Source organism: Lolium perenne, chromosome 6 (genome assembly GCF_019359855.2).
Source record: "Lolium perenne isolate Kyuss_39 chromosome 6, Kyuss_2.0, whole genome shotgun sequence".
NCBI classification, from domain to species: domain Eukaryota; kingdom Viridiplantae; phylum Streptophyta; class Magnoliopsida; order Poales; family Poaceae; genus Lolium; species Lolium perenne.
Genome location: NC_067249.2, coordinates 251,606,534 through 251,624,726, shown reverse-complemented (window position 1 = coordinate 251,624,726; position 18,193 = coordinate 251,606,534). Strand labels below are relative to the sequence as shown.

Genomic DNA, 18,193 nt, shown 5'->3' with positions numbered 1-18,193 from the left:
ATTGGCACGGAAATACACGGTGTGTTTTCTGTCATCACGACGAAACCATCAAACACCTTTTCTTCCAGTGTAGTTTTGCGAAATCTATATGGTCAGTCATCCAAGTAGCGTCTACCCTGTATCCCCCGACTAGTGTGGCAAATGTCTTTGGCAATTGGCTTCATGGTGTTGATGCAAGGTTTAAGTTGCTTCTTAGGGTGGGGGCGCTCGCAGTTATCTGGGCGCTATGGCTATGTAGAAATGACAAGATTTTTAACGATAAAAATTGTTCTTTGTTGCAGGTCATCTACAGATGTGCAGGTATTCTCCGTTCATGGTTACCTCTTCAGCGGGCGGAGAACCAAGACCTATTTACGGAGGTCTGTACACGGTTGGAGGCTACGGCGAGGGATACTTTTTTCCGACATGGGTGGCAGCATAGTCTACGGATTGAAGCTCCACACTTGCCTTAGGCGTTATATAGTTTATCGTCTCGATATGTATTTCGCCTTTTTTCTTTTAATGCTAGTTCTGGACTGTTGAAACAGCTGTGTGCATCCTGGTTATGCAGAGGCTGGATGTAATTGCTTATCAAAGTAATAAAACATCCTTTATCGAAAAAAACGCCTCCTCAATCTGCATCAATATCATTAACAACTTGCTTGCAATCAGATGCAACGTAGACTCTTTGTATGGGTAAATCAGCCGCCAAAGAGAGAGCCTCATGGCAGGCTAGTGCTTCCAGCGACGGTGGATCCGTAACTCCCAAGAAGACAATAGCGGAAGATCCCAAATAGTGTCCTTCTCTGTCTCTGAAAATAACAGCTGCTGAATCTTTTCCATTATCCCGCGAGACCGCCCCATCTACATTTGCTTTAACTAGATCATTTGGAGGAGGAATCCATCGAGGTGAAGTTGACATCGGTGTTGGATGAGCAGAAGGTGGCTTCGGCTTTGTGACCAAGGCTAAGTCATCAAGAAAACTCCATACAAAAAAATGTGTTGATAATGGGCTCTGAAAAATCCCCTCATGAATGGCTTTTCGCCTCGCCGTCCAGATCGCCCAAAGGGTGACTAGAACTTTAACAAAATCGTGTCGCTGTAGGGACTCCATCATGGTGAATATCCAGTTTTTTTGCAGAAGGTTCCGTAGTTGCAAACATATGCTCGATCACCTCCTCATCTCCTAGAGCCCACACACTTCTAGCCATCGCACATTGCATCAGCGAATGGCGCCATGAGTCAGCGGCTCCACACAAAGTACAAGCATGTGTAGTTGACATATTACGATGATGCAACAAATCTGTTGTAGGTAGAGATTGCTTGGCTAACCGCTATAGAAATACTTTTTTTTTGAGGGGACATCTACCTTTCACATTTTCGTCCAACACTTTGTATCTCGCGAGCTGTCCGTGCTGGACCTTTTTTAGCAGAAAAGATAAAATGGACCTAGGACGCCCCTATCGACAGTCCATTATCGTTCCAGGCTCAAGCCCATATACATACAGCCCACCAACAGGCCTCGTTTCGCCGCTCTAACAAGTAACAACCAAACCCTAGACGAACAGGAGAACGGACCAGAGTCCAGAGCGCTCTTTCCCGCCAAAACACCAACCTTTTTCCCGCCAAATCCTGTCTATTACCCTGTTCGCGCCACTCCTCCTCGCCCCTCGCCGTCTTCCCGCCCCACCATTCCCCTCCGCATCCACACGCCCGCGCCTCCCTCTCGCCGCCGCCACCACCACAACCGCCAGCCATGTCGGGCTGGGACGAGGGCGCCGTCTTCTACAGCGACCAGGCGCAGTTCCCCCAGGGCGACCCCGCTGCCGCCGACATCACGCGCCACTCCGCCCTCCGCAAGTTCAAGGAGTTCCTCCGCGGCTTCACCGGCCCCGACGGCGACTTCCCCTACCGGTACCCCTCCCGCCCGCCCCCCTCTCCCTCCCCAGATCGGACGCCTCGCCTAGGCTAACCCGAGATTTCATCTGTTCCAGCGAGAGCCTCGTGCACAACCGCGACCATGTCACCGTCGCCATCGAGGACCTCGACGCCTTCGACGCCGAGCTGGCCGACAGGATCCGGAAGGCGCCCGCGGACTACCTCCCGCTGGTGCGTTCTTCTCTCTGAACTATTTTTCCATTCCGTTTCTGTCGATTCAGAAGTCGTGTTTAACTCTTCGCGTGGGTTAACGTAGTTCGAGACGGCCGGGTCCGAGGTTCTCGCCAGCCTCCGGTCGAAGGTCGCCGGCGAGACCGGGGAGATGGAGGAGCCGGTCACCGGCGACGTGCAGATCTTCCTGTCCTCCAAGGAGAACTGCGTGTCTATGAGATCCATCGGGGTCAGTTCGGCACCTACCTGCATCAGTTTTTTATTATCAAGCACCCGGTCTCACAGTTCAGAGCGTTCTGGGAACTCCATTCTGATACCAATTTTCTATTTCCGAAACCTCAGGCGGATTACATGTCGAAGCTGGTCAAGATTGCGGGCATCGCGATTGCCGCGTCGAGGGTGAAAGCCAAGGCCACGCACGTGACGCTGCTCTGCAAGAACTGCAGGAGCGTGAGGACGGTGCCGTGCAGGCCTGGCCTCGGTGGGGCTATCGTCCCACGGTCGTGTGATCATGTTCCTCAGGTATGTTTCTCAGTAATCCCTCCCTTGCTTTCTAGTTTACAGTACTGTACTGTTGTTAATGATGATGTGTGCATCTGATTAATCGAAAAATGTGTGCATATCTGATTGTTTAACTCCTCAGCCTGGAGAAGAGCCTTGCCCGCTGGACCCCTGGATTGCCGTGCCTGATAAGAGCAAGTATGTTGATCTGCAGACACTCAAAATGCAGGAAAATCCTGAGGTTAGTTGCTGTAAATGCTTTCTTGCTGCAAAGCTGTTTGTGTTGCAGTTATCTCGTTTATGTGTGATGTTCACTGGTCAACTGTTATAACATGACTCTGACAATCACCCATCTTCCGTAAATTGGCTTCAGGATGTTCCAACTGGCGAGCTCCCTAGGAATGTGCTGCTGTCTATAGATAGACACCTTGTTCAGACTATTGTTCCGGGGACAAGGTTAACCGTGATTGGTATCTACAGTGTTTTCCAAGCATCCGGCACTACCAAGTATGTTGGACCTAAAGCTTGTTTTTGTTAGCTTAAATCGAGTGCATTGCTGATTGCCTCCATATATTCGTTTTGCAGCCACAAAGGTGCTGTTGGAGTGAAACAGCCATATATTAGAATTGTGGGGTTGGAGCAGTCACGGGATGATAACTCCAATGGCCCCTCAAGTTTCACACTCGATGAGGTAGTTTGATTTTTTTTTACGTCTTTGTTGATTCTAGGAGTTGCAGTTTTATCATAGGATCTTAAACTTTCTCGTTTGGTTGTAGGAAATGGAATTCAAAGAATTTGCGCAAAGGCCTGATGCCTATGCCAAGCTTTGCTCGATGATTGGCCCTTCAATTTATGGTCATGCTGATGTCAAGAAAGCTATTGCATGCTTGTTGTTTGGGGGATCAAAGAAGGTATTTGATCTAATCCAGTGGCTCATGTGTTTTCGGTAATTTAATTATTTATCCAGTGGCTAATTTGTAGTGATCCCCTGATGTTTAAACTTCTGTCTACTGCAGAGGCTACCTGATGGTGTCCGTTTGAGAGGGGACATTCATGCATTGCTTTTGGGTGATCCATCCACAGCAAAATCTCAGGCAAGTATAGGTTGGAGGATCGTAGCATATAGTTTGATGGCAAATAATATGACAAGAAAACTCATACATGTGAACTTCTCGAGAGGTGTCAAAAAATTGTGATTTACACAATTACACTTGTTGGAATGCAGTACCTTTTGAAGGAGAGAAACTGGATATAGTTTCAAAACAATTCCTTGAACTAGCAAGCAGTACCTTTCAAATTAGAGGGCTTTCAGGAGCTAGGCTCCTTGGTTTCCTCTTGCTTTACTCTTGTTATTGCCTATGCCTGTGTTATACCCAACCTTCAGTTTCTTCTTCTTTTGACCTGCAGTACATGCTGTTTGCATAATGCTTTAGGACTGTCTTTTTTATCCATGCTTCCTTCTATTATTGCATTAGGCCATATTTTTCTACCCTTTTTCACTCAATAATGTCAAGTGAAATCTTTTCTCTGTCTAAGCTCATGTAATTTGTCAAATAATGCAAGAAAATTAACATAATTTGCCAAAAATCAATCTGATTTATTGACACAAATTCTGTATTTCGACAGTTTCTTAAGTTTGTAGAGAAGACAGCACCAATTGCAGTTTATACATCTGGAAAAGGTTCGTCTGCAGCTGGTCTTACAGCATCTGTAACTCGGGATAGCAACTCGGTATGCCTGGCTGCCTTCATTCAGTTACTTTTTTGTTCATTCGAAGTTGGTTTCCACTGGTAGTAAACTATTTTTTTCCTGTACAGCGTGAGTTCTATTTGGAAGGAGGGGCCATGGTATTGGCTGATGGTGGAGTAGTTTGTATTGATGAATTTGACAAGATGAGGCCGGAAGACAGGTAAAATTCAATCAATTCTTGGTTGAAACTAGAATGAACATTGTAGATCTTGTACCCTCTGGTAATTTTAAATCGGTTTCTTTTTCTTTGATTGTTACAGAGTTGCAATCCATGAAGCCATGGAGCAGCAAACCATATCTATTGCCAAAGCTGGCATTACAACAGTACTCAATTCGAGGACCTCAGTTCTTGCAGCTGCAAATCCAATTTCGGGGAGATATGATGACCTTAAGGTATGTCAATATATGTAAAATTACTGTCTTGCCTCCTATTTCCATATTTCAGAAACGTGGCAATTATTTTATTGTTCTGGATAATCTTTAATAAATGGTTGTTTTCTGTTCATCAGACTGCACAAGATAACATTGATCTGCAGACAACTATCCTTTCTCGATTTGATCTTATCTTTATTGTTAAAGATGTCAGAATGTATGAGCAAGATAAGGTATCAAACAATTGGTTTTTTTCACATTGCATATGTACTACTAACTTGCACGGCTAAACGAACTTCTAAAAATATGCAGCGAATAGCAAACCACATCATTAAGGTGCATGCCAGTGGTGCTCAAACTACTTCCAACAAGAACACTGAGGTCAATGAAGGAGAAAACTGGTTGAAAAGGTGTGGCTGGATTTGCATTTTTCTGTTTTCACGCAAAATTTGACAAACTTTTAATATGCATGCTCTTGCTAATATATAGGTATGTTGAGTATTGTCGCAATACATGTAGACCACGTCTCTCGGAGAAGGCAGCAGAGATGCTGCAGAACAAATATGTTGAGATCAGACAGGTATATCTACTACAAATTTTCACCTCATTAACTGGCAACATAACTGGTTATTTATACTTGATCACCTACTTTTGATAACATCAGAGATTGCTCTCCCAGCCTAGAGTTGCTTATCGATTAACCTGTTCATTTTGCAGAAAATGAGACAACAATCTCATGAGACAGGGAGAGCTGCAGCTATACCCATCACTGTGAGGCAACTCGAAGCTATTATACGGCTGAGCGAATCTCTCGCTAAGATGAGATTGTAAGTACTAGATTATTACATGCTAATTATACTACAAACATTAGCATGCAAGTAGCCCAACTATTGTATATCTGAAAGAATTTTAGGCATTTAACTTGCCTTGTTGTTCTACTTCTAACAACAACTACCATGTCATTCCTTGCTGACATGTGAATGGTTTTTAGGACTAGTGTGGCTACACCAGAGCACATTGAAGAGGCATTTAGATTGTTCAATGTCTCGACAGTCGATGCCGCAAGATCTGGAATCAACGAGCATCTGAACTTGTCACCAGAGATTGCAAACGAGATCAAGGTCAGTATCTCTGCCCAAAATAAAATCCACCCAGTTCAACCCTGCATTTCCTGATCCCCTCTTCTGTTTAATCCTTAACAGCAAGCTGAGGCGCAAATCAAGAGGCGAATGGGAATTGGAAGCCACATCTCTGAACGTCGGCTGCTAGATGAGCTTAGCCGGATGGGCATGAATGAATCCATCGTAAGCAACCTGCCATGTCCCACATGAAATTAATCTGTACTACTGCTAGGTTTGTTTCTCACCATGGCTTTCTATCGTTTCAGGTTAGAAGAGCCCTTGTGATCATGCACCAGAGGGACGAGGTGGAGTACAAGAGGGAGCGCCACGTTATTGTCCGCAAGGCTTGAGCTGGACTCAGCAATGGAATACAATGAGATCCTAGTCTGTTCTGATCATCTGATGTGTGTATAAGTAGTACTGACACTGCAACTCTTTTTCCGGAGGAAATTTGTTGCATCGATGAAATGGAGTTGTAGTTGTACTACTTTAAGCTGTAGCTGTAACCCTAAATTATGTTGTGTCGGAAGTTGACTGAAATGAAGATGCACCACATTAAGTTTGATTCATGGATGCAGCATTTGTGTTTCCTGCAGTGCCCAGGCAGAACAATTGGACAAGTAGCGGAGTTTCCTGGGCGACTGAAAAACTAGAGCGCCCTATTGATTGGCTACAATGTGCATTGTCAACATTTGGCATATTTACTTTGTGAGAAATATGAGTAGATAAAAGAAAGGATTGCATATGTGCATATGATTGCTTGAGATTTTCTTAAACTTTATACCCGCCTCTCGTTGGATTTATCAGGCTCTAACTCCACCCATCAAATTGTAAACCTTGGTGCTCACATTTACACATGATACGACCATGTCCATTACTATCCATAACGTACTGTGTAAAAGTATACAAACCGTAAAGACGATCAACACCGTCATTCTATACTGCTAACACTGATGGACGATAACATCTCTGAATCCATTCCATGCTGACTCCAAGCACACGTGTGAGGTATGATGCAGCAGCCTCCAGACTAGAACAGCACCATTCCTCACGCCTTCACTTTGGCCGGCGGAGCACGAGACGGGAGTTGCTGCACAGGCCGAGCAGGAAAGTTCAGTTCAGAACGGGCACATCAATCAGCTCTTCAAGAACTTAGATGGAAGAAGACGAGGTTCATTTGTATATACCTGATAGCATGAGATGAGCGAGGTGATGAAGCCGAGCGCCCCGGTGACCCTGGGGGTCACCTTCTTGGGGGCCAGCTGCAGGAGCCCCACGGCCACCACCACGTCCACGGCAGCCTTCACCAGCGCCAGCAGCCGGTCGTCTGACTGCTTCATCTTCGCCAGGTACTGCTCATCCTCGTACTTGTCGGCTGTGCCCCTGATCTCCTTCGCGCGCTTTCTCATCGACTTGGACAGCCTCTTGAGCTCTCCAAGCTGCTCGCAATGCAAAAAAAAGAACATGATCAGCTCTTCATACCGCACGAAGTATGTATTAAAGCGCTGCGGAAAAATTGGGCTCTTTAATTTGAAGGAAAATATGTTCTGTTGGTTGGCAATTAGAGATCGTTCTTGGACTGCTGGCAGATTGTAAAGAAAGCGGTGAAATCATTGGAGTACTGCACATTCTGCTAACAACAGCAGGAGAGCATCAACCACTTGATCATGTAATGCCCTTTTGCGAGGGAATTCTGGTCCCGTGTTGGGAAAATCAGAGGAGCAGCAGCCATCATGCCCATGCAACAAGGGATAGTCTGGCAGTGGTTTATCGCAACAAGCCAGCCGAGGAAGAGAAGAAAAGGCCTCAGTGCGTTGGTCATTGCAGGCATGAGAGACGCCTTTGGCTGGAGCGAAATGCAAAAACTTTCGACAGAAAGAGTTCTACCATGAATCAAGTTGTAGCAGCAGTGGTTGCAGAGTAAAAACTGTGGGAACTAGCTGCGCAGCCGTCAGGTAGGCAGGAGGAAGTAGTCGCTATGTCATGGCGGGCAGCGTGGCCGCACGTAAGAAATTGTAAAACCCTTTGCTAAATCTTAATACTTGCCTGTTCTTGGAGAAAAATAGAACATGGATTTGATCCTATGATGGAACTGTGCATACCTCAACCAAACTTGCGCAGACCGAGGAAGCCATCCAACAGTAGAGGGATAGCCGGGCGATACGGTCGGTGCGTTCCTTGTTCTACCAGTAACAGCAGAAGATCATCATGTTTATAAACTGTCAGTCGATGCATGATTGCCAATTCATAAAGCAAAAATAAACTAAAGTACAGGGAATATTGGCAACCTGGTAGATCCCTGATCTCCCTGCCCACACGAACTGGTCCAGGAACAGGAAGGTCGACAGCAGCGCGTTCTTGGACTGCAGTTGCAGTAGTTCACTTAACAGTTAGCACATAAATCATCCTTACTCTTTGACGAAATTGCAGTCAGTGAACATGAATAAACAGACTATACCTTCCCTAGCAGGACCAGCGTGAGAGGGGTCCCTTTGGCAGGAGGGCTGATGAGGCCATGCAGGTCGTTTACCCACTGCAGAAGATGCAAGGTTAGTTTGTCATACAATCACGGCCAGTTCATCAAAGGATCAAGGTGAGCGAGTGTGTTAGCGGACCTTGAACAGCCTGAAGACTTTGCGGGCCAAGGTGGTAGAGCGGTCGACGTTCTGCGCGGTGCCGGGCTGGCCGTTGCTGATGAACTTGGAGCCGTACTGGATGGCCCTGCATATCTTGTCCCGAGCCTCCGCCTTGTTCAGGTACAGCACCACCAGACCCAGCTCCGCACGCGTTGCCTCCAACGAGCTCATCTGAAGTACAGGAGCATTAGAGGCAACGAATTCACAGAACCAGTCTGAAGTACTTCTTCTCGGCAGGTGCAATTTCTCAGAGGAAATTAAGAGACATGAACTAATGTACAGAATCGACCGATACTAGGATAGGGAAATTGACATCGTGATGCAGAGAAGTTTAATTTACCTTTGCTAGTGATGAAGAAGTGAGGAGTGCTTGACTAGAGCAAGCAAGCGAAGGGTTCGACGACGGGATAGGGAAGGGGCGGCTGGCAACCCGGTGCTCTGCTGCCGGGAGAGCTGCGTCTTAATTTCGGCTGCTACGCCATTCGATTTTGTGTGGATTGAGATGAGATGGGTCGCGTAGGGACGGGGCTCGCCTCTCGGCAGCTGATAGCGTGATGCTGAGAGGCAGCCTTGGATTCTTCTAGCCTGCCCCGTGCCTGCGGGTGGCCACGGGAAGGACTTCCAAGTTTCCTAAAAATGTGAAAAAGAAGTTCATGTGCATAGATTAGGCTACACATTGTGTTCAAGGATTAAATAAAATCTCGAGAGGATCGAGATCAACTCGTGTTCTTCTAGCTCGACTCGAGATCAACTGAAAAAAGTTGAGCTTAATATGAGCACTCTGTATGCCTCGATCGGCAAACGAGCTAACCTTAAGAAAACACTAGCCCGGAAGATCAAAATAATATACTTCCTCCCTTTCATGAAAGTTATCTAAAATTTATCTAAATTAGGATGTACCTAGACACTAAATATCATCTAGATACATCTAATTTTTTTTTAAAAAAATCTTAGACAAATTTCATGAGATGGAGGGAGTAGTTTTTCCACAACAGCAAAAAAATAAAGTTATTTATGATGATTATGTTATATATTAAATAGAAATAGGTACCTTATACATTGCGGATGCCATTTTTCTTCTCTCTGCAAGGAAATCTGGTAGGTTAATCAAGCATAAAGCCAATTTAGTGCCTAACATGGTATATGGTCTGATCTAAGATATAGATACAAGATAGAAAGATGATAATCTAAATAACTTGGCTACGTTTGTACTGTGTTTCTAAAAAAAATCTAAATAACTTGGCTTCATTATAATTGATGAAGATCCCTGAGGTAGCCAAGTTTTCAATGCCTTCCACACATACACATTGATTAAGTTTGATCTTGTTGGTCGCCAACCAAGATGGGTACTAGGAGGTTAGTCACAACAAGCTTGTTAGATGGTTGTTTTCTTGGCACCATTTTAAGTCCAAATAAACTAGGCAAACAAATTGACATCTGTATCCTTTCTAAGTAAATAATGAAACAACATGAACAATGAAAAGATTTGAGAAGGTACCGTTTGAACATGACGAAACAAAGTGCCCCTTCCAACGACATACGTAGCAAGAAGTTCTTCCTTACTCTTCATCTTTGATTTCTTGACTTGGTGTGCTTTAGCTTAATTTTTATTGGAAATGGCCTATCTTCAACTAGACTTTTAGAATTAGACATTTTCAGATAAAAGATCTTTCTAATCCAGTCTATCTAATTATGTATTTTTGAGGAGCCAGAGGAAATGGATTTGTGGTACACTAATTAGTATGTATGAGAGGATTAATGGCGGATCCTCAAGGACGAATGATTGATTTGCCTATTCAAAGAAATTTACGCGACGGAATTTCTTTGAATAATCAAAAAAAAGTTCTTGTGGAGCCGCAAAGGCGTTGTAGATACTATTGTACGAATAACAGATTATACTTAATCTTTGCCACTTCCATTGTTGATTCTCACTTAGTGATTCTTTTTCAATGGACACGATCTAACATGGTGCCCTTCAACCTTGCATTTCAAACAAATAATCTTGGCCAAATTCTTGACTTGGTTTTGACCCTTCTTCATATTCTTCTTAGGCTTTTTCTTGTTATTGGAGTTCAATCCAAGTTCATTCTTGTCATTGGAGAATTTTCACACACTCAAAATACTATGGAGTGTGGATTTCCCTTCATAACATTTTTCCAAGTATTTGTTGTAAGAAGTGACTTGGGCCTTCAACTAATTGATTTTCTTTACATGGTTAGAATCAACACAAGTATTAGTGGAGTTGAAGTTTCATTGTTAGAACAAGAAGGCAAGAAAATAAATTCATCGCATGATATATCAACACTATGTGTGGATGAATTACTATAACCATACGCTCATCACATGTTGGCTTTTGGGTTTCCTGCGCTTCTAGAGAAAGGGTGGGAGTGAGTTTTGGTAGGGAATGAATGTAGGGATAAGGGTATGTGTCTTTGTTCCTCCCATAAAATTATAGGGATTAAGAGATATTTTAGGAGTATGCTAGACCATGTTTTTGTCTTGATTTTGGGAGTATGATGATTTTTAGGGACTGACAATGACTTTACTCCACTAGTAGGAAAAATCATATCAGCGGCATGCCAAAAAGGTCTTAGTGGCATGTACGTTGATATACTTACTGGGGCATGTGAAAGGATCGTATGGCACCTGGGGGGGTAAATAGGTGCTTTATCAAATTTTAATTGTTTTTCAATTTAGGCTTCACACAAAAGGTAAATTATCTAGATATGCAACTATGTGAATTTACCTATATGACAAGGTGCTAGCAAACTAAACAAGATACAAGTAGTAAAGTGCGGTAAAGGATATATAGAGGCCGAGGTGAAGCACGCGGAGACACAAGGGTTTGATTCCCGTAGTTTCTTCCTTATTAAGGGAAGTACATCCATGTTGGAGGGGTGTGGTTTCACGAAGGCCTACCAACGCCACGAACGCCTCACCCTATTCTCCGGTGAGCACCGCCACGAAGGGCTAGCTCACGCTCCACTAAGCGGCTGCCTTCAAAGTCGCAACCGGCACCTTTACACAAAGATTGGGGCACACATCCACACGAAAATTGGAGGCTCCCAAAGTTGTTACAGCACAACAATAAGTTATCAAAGAGAAAACAGCAACTAGGGTTTCCAAAGAAAACACTAGCACAAGAGCCCTCAAGTGAATAACTGGGAAATGCAAATCGCTTTGGCAAAGATGTAGATCGGGGTCTTCTCCTTTGATTCTCCAAGGATCAAGAGCTTTGGGTGGTTGAGGGAGAAGATCTAGTGATTTCCGTGGCTCAGCTTGAGGTGTTGTGCTTGAGAAAAACGAGCGACCCTCCAAGGTGGAAGAAGGGTCATATTTATACCCCTCAGCTAAATCTGCTCGTTGGAGCGACCTCGGTAGTGTCGGTAAAAAATAACCAGCAGTGCCGGCCCTAGAGAAACTGCTTAATGTTCATGAAGAGAAGATGCTGGTGGTAGTGTCGGCTTGTGCGTGGAGGCAGTGTCGGTCAGCACAAGGCGGCAATGCCGGCCGGCGGGTGGCGGCAGTGCTGGCTAGCCCACTGCGGCAGTGCCGCTCGCACCTCAGCAGTAGTGCCTCCCTGATGGAAGGGCAAGGCAGCAGCACGTGCTAGCAGCAGTGCCGGCCTAGGGCTGCACAGCCTTTTAAGATTTGCACTCTTTTCCTCCTTGGGGGGGGGGGGGGGGTCGATACCGACGGGAATAAGCACCGATAATATCTGCATCAGTTAGCACATCGTTAAAATATCGTTGTTCTTGTCGGCAAACACACAGAACCCTAGGGATCATGAAATGGCCTTTCAGAATGCATGCCAGGCACCACACCGCTGGTAAATGAAATACTGGTGGTGTGTCATCTGCCATGCCACCGGTAGTGTGTACACTCGTGGTGTACCGCGAGGACTACATGCCACTATGATTTTTCTGAAAATTAAAAAGATATTGTTTTTATTTAATTTGACAACAATATGAAATCAAAAACAACATCATTATCTAACATAACAACAATATCGTGTAACAAAACAGTGATAACATCATATGTTGTATTATTGAATTTAACTATCCATATAGAGTAGAAATTACTCATGACATACTAGCTAGCTACCCTTAGGTAGCTACTCCACGGGGTAATGGACAACGAGCATGTCATCATCTCTCAGGTCGTGGCGTTTGTTGTAAGCCAAAAATGGTGAGTTGTCTCGGGAATCGTAGTAGAAGTATATTTTGACAAAAGCATTGTAGAGGTAGAAATAACACTTTATCCCGGCTTCAATCCTCTAGAATTTCGTAAGTTCTCTATAACGAGGGCAATCGAAATAGGTTCGGTTCACCTCCTTAGTGACTAGAACCCTCAAGGTCATGGGGGGGTATGTGCACTGATTCTTGGATCAGGGTGACTTCAAACTATCTCAGATGATGAATGTATGTGTTGACATGCTCCATGAAGTCACGTCTTGCGCTACAATGGATAGCCTAAGCACAATTACAAGAAAACAACAATTAATTAGATCAAAGGCATAGTTGGACACAACTATATATGAACTACTTAGATACATATCATGTTGAATTCAAGCATGGCATCCTAGTTTTGAAGTCCTCGAAGAACAATATGACATACTTCTTATCCTAGCACAATCCATTGCATTCTAAACACAAGGCATTTTGAACACCCGAAACACATAGTACCATCAATTCTAGCACGCCACCCTACTATAAGACATTCTATACATCTCTAAATAACTCTACACTTACACTAGTCAAAGTTTATGCTATCTTTGTCGATAGCGCCGTCATCATAGTTAAAGTCGGTGAACTGGTCATCCTGATGGTAGTGTTGTTGTCCCACACCGGAGGGGCCGGCCTCCTGGTCGTTGTGCTCCCTGCTCAAGAGGATCATGCGGCGGAGGAGAATTCCTGGATGTTCTGCTACATCACACGAGCCTCCATATTGAGTATATATATATGCCACGTTGTGATCGTAGAGCTGCACCATGGCCCAACGGTGCTCCTCCTCCTCGGCCCCTGGTGATATACCTCATATCCTTTGGCACGAGTGTGTGAGCGACATGTTGTTCCTCGGTGAAGTTGAGCTATACTCTATTTCCGAAGAATTGCACTGCGTATAGTCATTGGTGTGTGCCGTCTGGTATGGGTTTTCCCACGTACTGATGACTGCAAGTGCGTAGGTAGATGTAGCTAGTTTCAAAATAAGAGTATCAATCCCACAGAGAGCCTACTGGCTATGAACAGAGATTGTTCCTCATTACCACTTACCAAGGTATGCACAAGATGTGTTGCGCCACGCAACAGAAAACAAAACTTTTCCCTACGAGGTACACTCAGGATCTAGCTCAGGAAGAAGGCAACGAGGATTACCACTAGACGCGCACGTGTGGAACTTGATGAAGCACGCCGGGACAGTGCAGTCCTCGATCTGTTCCAAGACGATCCCACGAACAGCTCCCGGATCCGCTAATTCTTTCGCCTTGAAGCGTCACACGTGCAACGCCTCTGCCGGTATCCACAAGTATGAGGAGGAGCACTGACGGTGGACTTCTAGATCCAGTACAGCGGCTGGACTGAGTGGGGCTAGGGTTTCCAACCCATGGAATGCTCTAGTTCCTTTTGGGCAGCATCCACCCCACTTTATATAGGGCATGAGTGAGGGCTTCACAACACTTGCAACCCACTCACTTGGACCCTATTTTGGTCACTGTGAGTCCAACCCACTAACCAAATCCTGGTCCGGTTCGAGTCCAACTCGACTGAATCTGTTTCAGTCAAATCACATCCGACTGAATCCTTGCTCTTAAGTGTGTGACCCTGCAGGTTCAAGACTTAGTCTCAAGTCGATAACTGGTAGCGGCTCCTAGCAGAAATTGCCAGCTCCCAAGTGATGTAAAGTCATGGCGACTAACCTTTCAATGTGAAATATGTCTAAGTCATTTTTGCCTTATGATATACCTTATCAAGCTATAGGCCAGTTGTCGTCATCCCTTTAATAGCTCAACTCTCTTCTCGATCCATGATATGTGATTCACCCGACTAATCCTTATTCGATCGCCTCGGTTAACACTTAACCGAGTCGTGCAGGGCCATGCTTTCTGAATCATATATATCACTCGAGAGGCCGGGCCCAGAGAATATCTCTCCAAGTGGAGGGGAAAAATCCTATATTGGTTATCCATATCACGCAGCTTGCTTCTCAGTCGACCTGAACCCTGCCTTTATAACTTCCTTATTACTGAACAACGTTTGACAGAACCTAAGTCGGCCAATCCACAACTCGGATCATGCAATAACCTCAAGTCTAAGGATTACATTGATAGATACATGCAAATGACGACTTTGCTCGTTGTGTCTCACGGTGGGTTAGTCCGACTCGCTAAACACTTTAGCCAAGTCCGTGTAAGTCGGATTAGCATCACCATGTCCATGACAAGTGGAACAGATTCATCAGCCTACTTGCACATTAGTCTAAGTCATGTGTCCAACACAACCTCGATGACTAAGGACAATTTAGTATGAACAACATAAGCATCTATATAGTTCCACAGCCGAATCACGTATTCGATGATACGGATGAAGCTCGGTGATCACATGGGTACGTGAGCACGCGGTGGCTGGCTGCCACGTGTCTAACGACGTTTGTGTTGTTGTCCGTGAAATGATAACCCTGAAGTACCGTCTTATCTCCAACTCTATCACCCTTTTATCTTTAGCTAGCCGCTCCCCCATCGTACACCTTCGAACCGGAGCTCCGCCTCCCGTCGAGCTCCTCTCCTCCCCCTCGAAACCTATCAATCACCTGACCTCTGCCGTCGCCATCGCCGGGTATGGCTACTCTACTCCTCACGCCCACAACACATCTTCAAATCCCCTTAGAAACGGCTGGAACCTCCACATCTCACACATGATTTAGGTCCTCTATCGCCAACCGCGCCCACGCGCATGGCGGCCGCCGCTCTTACCTCCACATCTCACATAGGATTTAGGTCCTCTGGCGCCCAGGATTCTTCGCCGTCGGCGTCCATCTCTAAATCCAGCCGATGGGAGGCCTGCCGTCGGCAGCATCGGCCGCCGCTCCGCCCGGATCGCCTACTGCGGCCTCTTCGCGCTCTCCCTCCTCGCCTCAAGGGTGCTCCACGAGGTCGTCGCACCCCTCCTCCGATCCATCCCACGTACGCCCCTCAACCCCCCTTCGTTCTGATTCCAAGGCATGATTCGATTTCACCCGATTTGACCCCTGATGCTGCCTCCTTACTTCCGATCACGCGCGCGTGCAGGGATTAACCACTACAGCAAGACGCCGGACCGCGAGTGGTTAAGGACCAGAAGAACCCGCGCGACAAGGTCCACCACGCGGGTGGATGGCCAAGATCTTTGCTGGGTCCTCATCGTCTTCCTCATGTTCTTTGTGCCCAACGAGGTCGTCAGCTTCTACGGTGAGCTACTTTTCACCTGCAGGAGGGAGCTGACTGTGTATATCTGACTTGTTTGGTGCCCACTGCACTTGGCAAAACATAATCGTGGAGATAGATAGATACTAGAACACCATTTGATTGAGGGACGCCACAAATCACCCAAATGAAGTTGATTGTATTTTCACCTGCAGGAGCAGGGTGCAGCTGATTGTATATATAGTCCGTCTGATATCTATCGCACCTGAGTGTGAGGGTCAGAATCGATAATGCTTTGAAGTTGTAGCGGCGCGGTCGCGTGCACCTCATCACCATCACTGGCGCCAGGGAACACCGCATGGGCCTTCCCCTCATCTCCGCGCCTCCCCAGGGGCCAGCGCCGACACCCTGGTCCTGGCCGCTGAGGGCAAGTACTTCTCCAACAGCTTCGACCAGGCCTGGGCACGCAAGGTCCCGTGCCACCTGCACGCCTCCATGAGTGAGGGCTTCCGGGGCCTCCTCGCCAACCTCCTCGCGCTCCCATGCCGACCGTCGCGGCCATCACGGGCCACCCCGCCGCCGGGTGCGCGCAGGCTGTCTGATTCCCGCCGCCGGGTGCGCGCAGGGCTGTCTGCTTCCCGCCGCCGATGCCACTCCCGCTGCTAAAGTTCATGCGCTGCTCCATAATGATGCATGTGACATTGATCTGTATGAAAGATTCTTGTTTTTATTGAATAGTGGACGAGAGATGCATGTGACATGGAGCCAATCAAAAAAGGACAAACGGGTAGAGAAAGCCCCAGAACCGTGTAGTCGCCGTCTAATCTCCGTTAGTTGATGGGCAGGATCCAACGGTACTAGACAATATCCAACGGTAATGGATGCATGCTCACGTACCCATCTGATCACCAAATACACTCTCTGATACGGATATATGCAAGAGTTCATACAAGGACAACCTTACTTTATGAATAAATTAGAAAATACATCATCCATGATTGCCTCTAGGGCATATTCCCAACAAGATGCCCTTAATTCCAAGCAAGAGTAAATAAGATTGATTAAGTGTAAATAACAGTAAATGTAAAAGTGCTAAAAGTGACTAAGAAAAAATAGAACAACGCGATGTAAAGGTACTGAAACTGAAGTGGGCTAAAGTGTTTTCGGGGAGTCTCGAATCCACCTATAGTATTTGAAATATTAATGATTAGGATAGTTCTACCCATTCTTTATACATGTGTATGTGAGAAGCTCCACATATGGCGGTTGCAGACCAGCCATCTGATCAATTGTCCTCTCATAACCACATCAAAGTGTAAAGGGCAAGCCACCTCATTACACCACTATTAAGAGTTCCGCCAAGATCCCGTGGATATGGATGTACATTCTATGAGTCTTGTCTTATTCCCCTTGACCACATCATAGAGGATTAGCATGAGGGTGTCCTTTGACGCCTCCTCTCTACCACATGTCGAACGGTAATCCCCTCTCTGGTCCTTAAAGGCAAATGTTACATGGTCAACTTCATACAACATCAAGAGAGAAAATTAACACACAATGGTAAAGGATTGAATAAAACATCTTTATTTCATCTCAAATCCATAACTAGGATTTCACCACATCCCCAAGAACAAGGAAATCTACTCACAAATAGAGGTAGGAAACATCATCATGTAAACAAAATGGATCAATAACATAGGGGGGATGAATACTTCTTCTGATGGTGTTTATGATGGGGATGGTGTTGATGCAGCGGGTGGTGATGGAGATGATGCCCAAGCCTCCAAGGATCCAAGTAGCAGCGAAGATCGGTTCCCTTATGCTAGTTCCCCCTCCAGACCCCTTCTGAAGGTGAGATTTCTGCGTAATTTCTTAGTGTCTACGAATGTCAGATATCTCATCTGTTTGCACGAGATGAAACTATTTTAAGAAGCGAAGGGGTGGCACATGGTACGAGCGGACTGATTTGTATCAAAAATGACTGCTCCATTGACTGTGTCCATCAAATCGTTCCATTCGGGGATCCCGCTGAAACTAACATAAAAGCCGCGCGCGTGCACGGTAAACTATCAAAATTCTATCACTACTACTGCAAAAACATTAAGTAAATATGCTTCAGAAAAGCACTAATCACGTGCCAAGGTAGTGCTCCACCTTATTGATGGTGATCTAAGCCCCCTATGTTGGCTTCTTTGTGTTCTTTTTGTGAACACCACGGAACTTTGACTTCAACGTGATACTAACAACAACACAAAACAATTACAACGCTACATCATGTACACAATTTTAATGTACATCACTATCATCTACACCACTATATACATTAG

At 45.6% G+C, this 18,193-nt stretch overlaps 2 protein-coding genes across 2 annotated transcripts; one reads left to right on the top strand and one right to left on the bottom strand.

Moving 5' to 3' along the window:
• The first annotated feature begins 1,649 nt into the window (after positions 1 to 1,649).
• Positions 1,650 to 6,400, top strand: LOC127305152 (DNA replication licensing factor MCM5). Its single transcript, XM_051335531.2, has 19 exons — positions 1,650 to 1,893; positions 1,974 to 2,088; positions 2,174 to 2,317; positions 2,431 to 2,610; positions 2,732 to 2,830; positions 2,963 to 3,096; positions 3,175 to 3,280; positions 3,366 to 3,500; positions 3,606 to 3,683; positions 4,216 to 4,320; positions 4,407 to 4,498; positions 4,599 to 4,731; positions 4,848 to 4,943; positions 5,023 to 5,120; positions 5,200 to 5,290; positions 5,428 to 5,537; positions 5,702 to 5,831; positions 5,913 to 6,014; positions 6,098 to 6,400. The coding sequence occupies exons 1-19, from the start codon at positions 1,736 to 1,738 to the stop codon at positions 6,179 to 6,181; spliced, it is 2,190 nt and encodes a 729-aa protein (XP_051191491.1). The 5' UTR covers positions 1,650 to 1,735; the 3' UTR covers positions 6,182 to 6,400.
• A 230-nt stretch (positions 6,401 to 6,630) lies between these two features.
• LOC127305153 (peroxisomal membrane protein 11-1) lies at positions 6,631 to 8,984 on the bottom strand. The gene is made up of 7 exons (XM_051335532.2): positions 8,808 to 8,984; positions 8,447 to 8,638; positions 8,290 to 8,364; positions 8,120 to 8,194; positions 7,934 to 8,014; positions 7,019 to 7,270; positions 6,631 to 6,921 (listed from the first exon to the last, which is right to left on the bottom strand). The coding sequence occupies exons 2-7, from the start codon at positions 8,636 to 8,638 to the stop codon at positions 6,880 to 6,882; spliced, it is 717 nt and encodes a 238-aa protein (XP_051191492.1). The 5' UTR covers positions 8,808 to 8,984; the 3' UTR covers positions 6,631 to 6,879.
• Positions 8,985 to 18,193: the final 9,209 nt, after the last annotated feature.